This window comes from Aplosporella prunicola, assembly GCF_010093885.1.
Source record: "Aplosporella prunicola CBS 121167 unplaced genomic scaffold K452scaffold_17, whole genome shotgun sequence".
NCBI classification, from domain to species: Eukaryota; Fungi; Ascomycota; class Dothideomycetes; order Botryosphaeriales; family Aplosporellaceae; genus Aplosporella; species Aplosporella prunicola.
Window position 1 is genome coordinate 1 of NW_022983545.1, and position 10,874 is coordinate 10,874.

The window sequence follows — 10,874 nt, forward strand, 5'->3', positions numbered from 1 at the left end:
GGACCGTCCGTCATAGTTTCCAACTGCATATAGACGTAAAACGAATCAATCAATCAATCAATCGATCCGCTACAAATTCGCTCTGCCTACTGCTGTCGCTCGCTGCGATTAAACTGATCTTCTAAAGATTCGCGAATGCGACCGACCCGGACCTAAGGCGCACTGTAAGAAGGAAAGCATGCGTAGGAGACAATGGACAAAGATGAAGGTGGGCTGATCGGGTGGGGACGGCGAGAAAATCTGATAATGTAACGCTTGACGTCCACATATGGTTATCAGATGCGCGGGAGCAGGAAGAAAGCGGCATTCGCCGGCAGCATTGATGGCTCGTCGAACAGTGCGCCCCTGGCGCATCCTTCTCGCGTCCAACTCCTTCGCGGCCCACAAGACGCGACTCATCCATCACCGTTGTCAGAGCATTGGAATCGCGACGCACAACATCATTCAAGGCCTTTGCTCTACGCATTGCATGCATCGAGCTGCAACTGGCATCCCTCGCTTGGTTTCGTCATGTTATAGCGCGGCTGCATGTCAAGCGCCCGCTGTAACTCGCTCGTATCGCCGCGCGATCTTGGGCGCCTAGCGAGGATTCCCTGTGGCGCCATTTCGGGATACTGCCAGATCTGATAAGATTTGTCGACTCCGCAGTAAAGTGGCACCCTTTCCGATGCACGCGCACTGTTACCTTGGGCGGCAGCAGCAGTAGAAAAGCCTGATGACGGGACCAGGTCTGTCGATCGTACCAGTCGGCTGGTTGTTACATATCGATTGACAGCCCACTCATGCACCAGTCTTTGCTTTTCCGTCTCTCCCGGCTACCCGCTCGCGGCCTTGTCTTGATATGACGGTCTGATCTGCGTGGCCGGTAGCTCGAGGTCGATCCAATCTAGACAGACTGTCATATGATTGTCTCTGTTTCTCCAAGCCATTGCGGAGGTTTCATCTGATTTTGGTCAATCGGGGCGATATCACTTGGCCGCCCGTCTTCTAGAACAATGCATGCTGCGTATGTATGACCTAAAGAAGCATTTCCGCCGGATACAATTGACCAGGATACCATTCCGCACGACCGTTAGCGCCCGTACGCAGGGTATGCAGAAAATATGACCGAGAAACCTTTCGCCGCATAATCGGGCACCCGATGTCGCTGGGGTTTTTATAAAGTAGCGGGGCCAAACTTCCTTGCTTTAACCTGCAGGTCTTGTCTTGTCTCATCCCCGCAGCACAACGGCAATAAGAGATCCTACGAGGCATTTCTCTTTCTGTCTAGCCCTGTTTCTTCAATCTTGTCGAGCTCTCTTGCCCATCTCACTCGATTTCCGGCCATGCGTCTCAAAGCTTCTACAGCCATCACATCGGCTGTCGCACCAGAGATCACGGGTCTCCAGAAAGAAACCGCCGTCGCAGACAGCAAGGATCTAGGCCAAACCACCGTTCCACAGGATGAATCAGACCGCGAGAAAAATGCAGTGCCAGTCAATGACCATAACCAGGAAGGTGTCGAGAGAATAGAGGCCATTACGTCCACATGGAGTTGGCAGGCTCTGGCTACTGTCCTTTGCTTGTAAGCCTTGACGATGTTTGGCTGGTTTCGGGTTCATGCTGACCTTTGCGGACAGCATCTACATCTTTACGTTCATGCAGGCGCTGTTTAGCTCTGCTACCGGCCAGTTAGCCGCTTATGTCACGTCGAGCTTCCATGATCATTCCCTCATATCTACGGTCTCTGTTCTATCCAGCGTCATCGGCGGTGTCGCCAAGTTCCCAATCGCCAAGATTCTTGATGTGCGCGGCCGCATTGAAGGATTCATCTTGATGACTGTCTTCTGTACCCTTGGGCTACTCCTCACCGCTTCTTGTACAAATGTCGAAACATACGCCGCTGGTCAGGTGTGTAAAACGGGTGAAAGGAACCAATGAACATGATCTAATTGTATCTTTCTGCAGGTTTTCTACGCCATCGGCTCCGGCGGCATGAGCCAATGTATCACAATCTTCCTGGCGGACATTACTCAACTGAAGAACCGTATGATCGCTTACGGCTTGAATTCGACTCCGTACATTGCTACGACCTTTGCCGGCCCTGCCCTAGCTTCTAGGTATTTGGGTGGTGCTGGTTGGCGTTGGGCATATGGCTCTTTTGCCATTATCACCCCGGTTGTTGCATTGCCAATTATCACGATCTTCCTTTGGTTTCAGATGCAAGCAAAGAAGACTGGTGCGCTTCCCGTTCGTGCCACTAGTGGTCGCACCTGGTGGCAGTCCCTTGCCTATTACTGGGTACAATTCGATGGTAGGTCTACAATGTTTCTGTGTGTTCAGCATGAAACAAGGCGAAAATACTGACTTGTCTCGTCTAGGTGTTGGCCTTTTCCTCGTCACTGCCGGCTTCTGTATTCTACTCGTCCCCTTCACACTGGCGTCTACTGCTACACATAGATGGAACACTGGCTGGATTATCGCCATGATCGTTGTCGGCTGTATTGTCCTTGTCGCATTCGTGATTTGGGAAAAGTACTTTGCCACGGCCGTTATGGTTCCTTGGCGCTTCCTGAAGGACCGTACTGTGCTAGGCTCTTGTATCTTCGCCTTCTTCCTCTATCTGACCTTTTAGTAAGTTATCTAAGTACTCCCTGCATGCCGCAGCACATCGAAACTAACATTTGCGTAGCTGCTGGGATCTTTACTACTCATCTTACCTTCAGGTTGTTCACAACCTGAGCGTCTCGAAGGCTGGGTATGTTGTCAACATCTACAGCATCATCTCCTGCTTCTGGGGTCCTATTGCCGGGCTCTTTATCCGTTGGACTGGGCGGTTCAAGTGGCTCGCCATCGCTGCCGTTCCCGTCTCTTGCCTTGGTACTGCCCTGATGATCTACTTCCGTCATCCCGGCGCATACATCGGCTACATTTGCATGTGCCAAGTTCTTATCTCGGTCTCGGGCGGCACACTCGTAATGTGCGAGCAGATTGCCATTATGGCGCCTGTGACGCACAACGAAGTCGCCATGGTCCTTGCCCTTGAGGGTGTTTTCGCCGCGATCGGTGGCTCCGTCGGCCAGTCCATCTCCGGCGCCATGTGGTCCAACTATATGCCCCAGAAACTCGTCGAGTTCCTGCCCGCCAGCGAGAAGGCCAATGCAATGACGATCTACGGCTCGTTGCCAGAGCAGCTGTCGTACCCTTGGGGTAGCGAGGCTCGCAACGCAATCATTGACGCTTACGGCTTCACGCAGCGCCGCATGCTCATCGTCGCGGCAGCGCTGTATCCGATCACTTTCTTTGCCGTGTTCATGTGGCGGAACATCAACCTCAACAAGATTCAGCAGACTCGTGGTACCGTGTTTTAGTTTCTTTTCTGTTTTTTTTTTTTTTTTTTTTTTTTTTTTTTTTTTTTTTTTTTTTTTTTTTTTTTTTTTTTTTTTTTTTCCTGTTGCGGGGGGCATAAAAATAACACAAAAAAAATTTGTACGCACAACAAGTTCTTTTTTGAAATTTGTAGACGAAATTCAGTGGTTGTTAGTAGTTTGTTGCTACTTTTAACCGATCGTTACGATCGTTACGATGCAAAGTAAAAGTTTGAGTTAAGACCAAATCTTAGTTGTTTCCATGCTAAAGCGGTAATCTAAATCTTATGTCTACAGATAGTAGCCTAGCTGGTATTTATTGCTTTTGGTGTCCTGAGTCTTACGGTCATAACCAAAGCTTATATATCTTTGAAGTTATGTTAAATCCATTAGACCTGGCAATGTTGCGCTTCCTAGACAATACTTCTTACCCTCTTCAAAACGTTTTGATTATACTCTATAACACTGTCATCCGAACCGAGCTTGAGAAAATATAGCGTAGTTATTCGAGATTACACGCGCAGTTTGCCACGAAGGGATCGAGTGTCTGCAGCTCCATGAGCGGCGCTCTGTCCAAAGCGAGCTGAATGTAAACGAATGCAAGGAAGAATAGAGATGCAATAAATCCTGCCGTCCGTCTGTTTTCAAGGGGTACGTGCTAAAGTAGATGGGTGGTGCATTGATTCCGTTAATGCTTATTCAGCATTAATTGGGGTCGTTGATTTTTTTACTGCAATAACTGAAGAATTTGTAGGAGATCCGGCTCATGTACAGCGGGTGAAGAGCACGCTAATAGCGACATATCATAGGAAAAAGATCAAGAAAAGAGTTATCTCGGACCCCAGCCTACAGCTTTGCCACGTTCTGCTAATACCGGATTGATTTCCAGACTTTGCACCAACCTCAACTCCATTTCCGTCGCTTCATCATATTTACAGCTGTCTTTTAGAGCAGCAATCAAATTGCGCATGCTCCTTTGTGTATGGGGATTATGCGGGCCGAACACTTTTAGGCGCACCTGGAGTGCACGGCGGTGCCAGGTCTCGCTCTCCTCTGGCCTGTTCAGCATCCTGGTTACAATTCCGAGCATATTGATGTCGGTGATAGTTTGGGGGTTCTCTGAGCCCAATGCATTCTCACGTGCGGCAAGACATCGATTCGAGAGCGACTCACACTCTTGCCATGCTTTAATAGCCAAGATCCTATCCCCAATGGACTGAGGTGCTGCGCCGATATCCTTCAGGATGGCAGCAAGGCTACTAGCGGTATGTATGGTGCGGAGGTCGTCTTGACCAAAAATTCGTGTTTTCTTTAGCAAGGTCCCGCGGCTCATTTCCTCTGCTTGGTGTAGCAGCCCTGATTCTTTAAGAATGGCAGCTAACTCATCTTCAGAAGTTAACGAATCAGGGTGTGTACCGCCTAGGATTTTACGTCGACCTTCTAGAGCTTTTCGGTGTAACGCTTGGGACTCCTTATGCTCTCCGATGCGCCTTAAAACAGTAGCAAGGTGAGCCATCGCATCCAGCGTCTTTGGATCTTCTCCACCAAGTACTTTAGTTCGTCCTTCTAGAACCCGACGGTAGATTGACTTCGCTTTGATCCAGTCTCCGTTCAAATGAGAGAGGTTACCGAGTTGGTGAAGTCTTTCGAGTGTAGTGGGATGTTCGTAGCCGAACAGACGTTTGTTCTGTTCCAAAGTATTCATGTACTGCTTTTGAAAGCATTCGGTGACTGATTGAATACGGAGGTCACCAGCTGAACATCGTTTAACCCACTCGTTGAGCTGAGATTGCAGCACGATGAGTTGGCTTGCATCCGACTTGTTGTTACTGTAACGTGACAAGTATGCGGAAGTTGCTCGAATTTCTTCGTTCCGAGAACTTCCAATCAGAGTTTTGGGATTTAGTGGCCCTGATTGTGCTAGATGCAAGGCCCAGAATTTTGAGGAATAGTCGAGCAATGGATAGACATTGGTTGAGTCTCTGTCATCCGAAGCTACCAATGCTGTAAAGCTGAGTTGCGTAAGACATGTCCCTGCCAAATGTTCATGGGCTTCCTCAGTCTTGACCTTGAATCTCAAAAACGGTGCTTGACTTTGTTGATCGTGTTCCGCTTTTGAAACAAGGTATTCTTTTACTGTGGTGTGCACAAAGTTTACAGTTTTGTCTTTAGAGTCATTTGTATCGTCCCTAATTAGCTCAACGAGAGAACCACAAACATCCTCAACAAAGTGTTGAAGGTCGATGACCTGGTTCATAGGGTCGATATCGGTGTCGCCTTCCCGGATTGAAAGAGCTGTTCCTAGCTCTTTAACAGCCGGTGTACGCTCTGCGCACGTCAACCACTGAAGCAACTTATATGCTGCATCTTGTCTTCTCGGAGATTCTTGAAGAAGTTTCTCTAGAGCCCTGCTGTACAGCTGGTCAAGCCCAGAGGGTAAATTGCTGAGTATATCTTCGATTTCCCACAGGAAAGTTGCTTTTAGCAAGCTTTGGATGATCAGTCTAGCCCAAAGAAACTGCCCATCTGCATTTTCGCCGACTGCTTTTACTATCCTCGTTTTGGTGGCATCGGAACGAAAAACCTCAAGTTTAGATTCAGACAAACTGAGGTTCACGTATCGTTCTATATCTTGTTCCACCAGCGACGCAGTAATGCGGATTTGATGTTCATCCTGAAGCTCGCTACGAATATGCGGTTCGTTCCGACTTGTAATAAACAGGAAGAAATGTGATCCGGGGCAGCGTGCCAGTTCTAGAAAGGCGGGTGGTAAAAGTGTTTCTCGGCCGTCCTCGCATTCGTCCAAAGCATCGAGCACCAGGATTATACGTTCGCTGCTCTTAGATAGCAGTTCACGAAATATCCGCAACAACCCCTCGAGAGATGTCGCACGCTTCTGACCACTTCTTAGCATAGCTTGGAAAGCCGGGTCCAGGTGGCTTGGAATTTGAGCAATGAGTTGAGCTGTAATCGACCGTATAATGGCCATAGATGTGCGCTTTGTGGCCACAGTGGATTGGCAAAAAAAGGAAACGACAAAACTCTTTAGCGGAATCAGCAATCCCCTTTGTCTTAAGTGGACGACTAGCGAAGAACATAGAATAGTCTTTCCGCAGCTGTATTTTAGAGTTAGTTTAGCGTGCCCAAGAATTTGCATTTCTTAGGGCTTACACAGGAATACCGTGTAGCCAGAGAACATTCTTCTGGCCGGTAATCCAATCCTCTAACCCCTTGCTTTCTAAAAACCATTGACCTGTTCCCGGACGTTTCATGCGTTGAAATATCTCAAGTTCATGCTCATTCTCTAACGGTGAAAGCCAGGAGATAATTTCTCGGGCTTGAAAGGCACGAAGTACTTGTTGATCGTGGGTCCTCGATACCCTGGATTTTCCCATTGTCGCAACTATAGCTTCCATGTCTACGAGAGCCTTGTGTCTCTTTACGCTGGTTACAATGGAATCAGATTTGTGTCGGAAGTCGCGCCACAGTAGCCTTCATATCAAAGCGATCCCTAAAAGGTTTAACATTGTTACATAAAAAATCACATAGTGCAATGCTCACCTTTTCTCTTTAGAAAAGCGACAGCAAGAACGCAAAAATCTAGCAAATCCACGTAAACCAGGGACAAAGCATACTGTACACGCTCCTCGCTGGCAAAGACATTTGCGTATTCGTCAAGTCTTGGTAAAGTCTCGATCAAATCTGACATTATTTCGAACATGTTGTCAAATAGATCGAGATGTCTCTGTACAATCTATCACATTGCTTATTAGCCTTCTGCCTAATCCTTAGCTAATATAGGTAATAAATATACTGTCAATATCAACGACAAAGATCCCCAAACCAAAGCCAGTTCCCCGACACCTGTATTGCAGAATGTTTTCATGGCATCGTCGTAATTCATTATGGCGTCGATGACAGGTCTGGCCCGCATAAGCCCTCGAAATGATTTCCCTCCATGGTGGGAGGAAGACATGTCATTAATAAGCGTGAGTAGCTCTATTGGGAGTTATGCGTGCATTGAGAATCGACTGTTGTGAGCTGTTGCATTTTCCTTGGATTTTGGTCATCGCTGTTTCCCAGGCAGACTGAATACAAGCATTTGCTTGTCGCGTTGGAACTTCCACTTTAGACAAAAAATCCGACTGTCCCTGGAGGAGGAAGGCGCCTTGTGAGGAGGCCATCAATGCTATGGTGAGTTATGCTATGGTGAGTTGATGAAGAAGAGACAGAAGGCTAAAGGAGAGTTTATATTAGCGAAGTCTGCCTGTCAGCTTGACGAGGCTGAAGAAAAAGAAAAACGAAACGGATGCTACGTATCAAAATTATCGTATGATCACATCCCACTAGCCGTCTGCAGCTTGCCGGACGTACCATGTCTCCCTGCTCACTGATTGGGTAGCAGCGGTATCGGATAAGCCTCAGCCTCATCTTATAGCTTGGCCCCTAAGCAACTAGGCTCCTCGTTCTTAATTACTGTCAAGTTACCTTGTTCATCACCACTCTTTTCCTGCCTCAGAAGTTAGCCGTGCGATGTAACTGACCTACTGGACATCTCGAAGGCCTAGTGAAAAATACCCATCATTACATCTATTAGTTCATCGGCCTCGGGATGTCGCAGGCTTTGGGGATTGAAAGAGATCCCATGGTCCATTGCTGAGACCAAAACTTACAACAGAGGGTGGTGGTTTATTAGGCCCATGAGCAGCGCAAAATGACAAACCAAATGCCTGTAGGTTATCCCAGATGGAACATTCGACTGCGGTTTGGAGGCGCGTAAGAGGACGGAGTTGGTAAGAAGCCACAAGGCTCTGTAAATACTGATAATTTCTGGTTGGGACGCGAAAGCGCGAGACCGGTTTGGGTTAAGGGCGAAAGAGAAGGAGTAGAAGTGCGTTGGGACCTGTATTGCATTTTGTCAATAAACTTGCAGCAGGCATCGAGGAACTGGCTATCTACATCATATCCGCATATTTGGTAAGAAATGACCCACCAGGTGCCACATATATTGTCGCATTGTCGCTTTTTTCCAATGATAGTAAAATTCCTATGTCAAATTTGCGAATCAGAATCGTCATGTCCAGATCAGGAGAACCGCTGCCGATGTAACAATGTCTGTGTCAGTGCAGGATTTGATAATGTCGCTTGCACAGCTGTTGTTGTATGCAATTAAAATTTGTTATTGGCGTGAATATTAGAGATATCCAACGTGTGCCCTTCTTTATCGCTGAGTAGGCTCGACTACTTTCTTTTATTATCTTTGCTTCTGCAACTCATATGCTATTCCATTCCACAGAAAGTACCACTAGCTGGCAAGAGAAAGGAGGTCTAGAGAGATACGCGATATTGCAGTAGTAGGTTTTCCGAACATCCAGATGGATTTCTGCTGACACCCAACCCAGAAGAAGGTTCGTGGTGGTAGGAGAGTACTCGTACATCAGCATGAGCCACATTAAGTAGAAACTGGTCGATGTATCATACAAATCTTCCGGCTCAATGACGAGCGTTAGGATCCTGACCACCTAAGATCTTTAAGCGTCAACTGCATTTGCTTTCGACCCATGCGATATAGGTAACTTGCCGTTTGCAGACAAAGTTTTTTCTCTGGGTAAGCTGCCGCGAGCTAGACCAAACAGCGAAATTGGATAGCTTAGGCAAGTTAAGCGTGGCTTGGTTTTTTATCCCGCAATTACAGTAGGGTTCGGCTCGGCCCTTTCTTCGATATTTTTCTCTGGCTTTTTCCCCGGACTTCCATTGCCTTCATCATTCATGGCGCAGCCCACGCCCTTAGCGAAAGAGAAATCAGAAACCACCAGCCATCAGTGTCTTCAGCCTTCCTCACCATATCGCGCATCAGTACACACGCTCTCGCCGTTGCTGCAAGGCACTACTGCGTCAATACCTGTATCTTCCGGGTCGGTCAGCGGCTGCTGCTGCAACCGCAGCTAAAAGCTCGGACCTGCGCCGCTCGTTCAGCGGGCAGCAACATCTGTCCCGCCAGTATCCGTTCTATCGTCATCACTTTCATCCAAGTAACTCGTGCTTCACGCCGCGCCTGGTCCCGCAGGTGGGTTTTGGGTGATACATAGTCCGGATAGCCGGCCTGCCGGGGGCCAGGCGCCAGAAGAACCGGGCCATGCAGGGCGTATGATCGACAAAGGCGCGCGCGACGCCGTGACCGAGGGCCGTGCCGCGTCCGGCCCGAAGACCGCTGAAGCGCGCTGGCGGGGCTGTCGGCTGGAGATGCCATGCTCGCGATGTAAGTGGTTGGCTGGCACCCAGACAGCGTTGCCCGAGCGTGCGGTCGAGCCTCCAATCTTGGGCGTCCTTTTGGAGAGGAGCGTTGGGAGAAGGGCGACCGCCGGCGACCTTGGTGCCTACCACCCTACGACCGGCCCGTCGACATGTTGTAGCCTTTGAAGAATCGATAGTGGCGATCTGCGAAGAACGGGAAGATTTGACATCTCTGCTAGAGGTGTGGAGATGATGCGACAAGTGCTGCGTCGCAGAGTTGCATCCAAAGGATCGTCCAAATCCCAGTTCATATACAGCTGCATGAATGGTTTGGCGCAGCTGAGTATCTACTCAGGTGAGTAAGAAGGCTGTTTTGTGCCGAAAGTTGATCATTCAAAGAATTTTGTAAAACATCCGTCTGGTCCAGGTAAAGCGCTTACTGTGGATTGAGATCTAGGTGTTTTCAGCTACACGTTTGATAGACAAGGGTTAGCTCAGTTAGCTTCCGATACGTTTGTTTTACCTTTCTCGACCTATATAACCAAGTACTAAAGCCTACAATAGATCAGGATTGCTCTTCTTGCACGGTAAGACGGCACAGCCGGATCGGCTGATTTTGTCGTGATGGACGGCGAAACGGCACGCAACAGGTGGATAGAGTATTCACGCAATCACACCGGTCAAGAGCACCCGGCCGTGCCTCACTTTCGGTCCTCACAAACCGGTATTTTGTCCTTTAATGCAGGTACTAAGACAGTGCATGCCCAGCAGGAAGGTTCGACACACGAAAATCGCCGGGCAAGCGAGAACACCATGGAATAGGTGAACACGTAGGTACGATCTGGCAAGATACGAATGATGAAAATAGAATGCGGGGCACCGATCAACGCCCCTGCTCGAAAGCGGTGAAGTGGCACGGCAAAAATGTCGTGTCCTTCGTCGAACACATTTCATCTCTGCCACCACTCACAAAAGCCGGACTCGCTAACGTGGCCACCCCGGTGCCACTCGTGCCTCGAAATGTATAATACTGGGCGACGAGTGGTGAGCTCGTCCTCCAAACCACCATGAGTCTCTCCACTGGAGACACACGGCCCCCGAACTCAGCCCCGGACAGGCCCACATTTATCGGTTTTTCGGTTTCAGTCCAGCGCATGTTTAAACGTTTGGCCAATGGTCAGTGCGGAGGCAGCGCCTAACGTACAAACAAATACCTGCGGCTGGGCCGCTCGTGGCGTGCAGCTGTTTCCGTCCGGTGCCCTTGCCAAGTTTGCAGGGCCGCTACTCTACACC

The 10,874-nt window shown here is 48.8% G+C and overlaps 3 protein-coding genes across 3 annotated transcripts; 1 reads left to right on the forward strand and 2 right to left on the reverse strand.

Annotated features, from left to right (window-relative positions):
• Window positions 1-1,325: 1,325 nt before the first annotated feature.
• Window positions 1,326-3,668, forward strand: K452DRAFT_273631 (uncharacterized protein; the record flags this gene model as incomplete). The annotated part of the gene is made up of 6 exons (XM_033539154.1): window positions 1,326-1,564; window positions 1,620-1,890; window positions 1,948-2,293; window positions 2,361-2,613; window positions 2,672-3,429; window positions 3,486-3,668. The coding sequence occupies 5 exons, from the start codon at window positions 1,326-1,328 to the stop codon at window positions 3,348-3,350; spliced, it is 1,788 nt and encodes a 595-aa protein (XP_033395818.1). The 3' UTR covers window positions 3,351-3,429; window positions 3,486-3,668.
• Window positions 3,669-4,010: 342 nt separating this feature from the next.
• Window positions 4,011-5,140, reverse strand: K452DRAFT_335181 (uncharacterized protein). Its single transcript, XM_033545217.1, has one exon. The coding sequence runs from the start codon at window positions 5,050-5,052 to the stop codon at window positions 4,177-4,179; it is 876 nt and encodes a 291-aa protein (XP_033395819.1). The 5' UTR covers window positions 5,053-5,140; the 3' UTR covers window positions 4,011-4,176.
• Window positions 5,141-5,176: 36 nt separating this feature from the next.
• On the reverse strand, window positions 5,177-6,261 carry K452DRAFT_335185 (uncharacterized protein; the record flags this gene model as incomplete). The annotated part of the gene is made up of 1 exon (XM_033545218.1): window positions 5,177-6,261. A coding segment is annotated over one exon (1,085 nt), but the record flags the coding sequence as incomplete, so codon positions are not given.
• Between the last annotated feature and the right edge of the window lie 4,613 nt (window positions 6,262-10,874).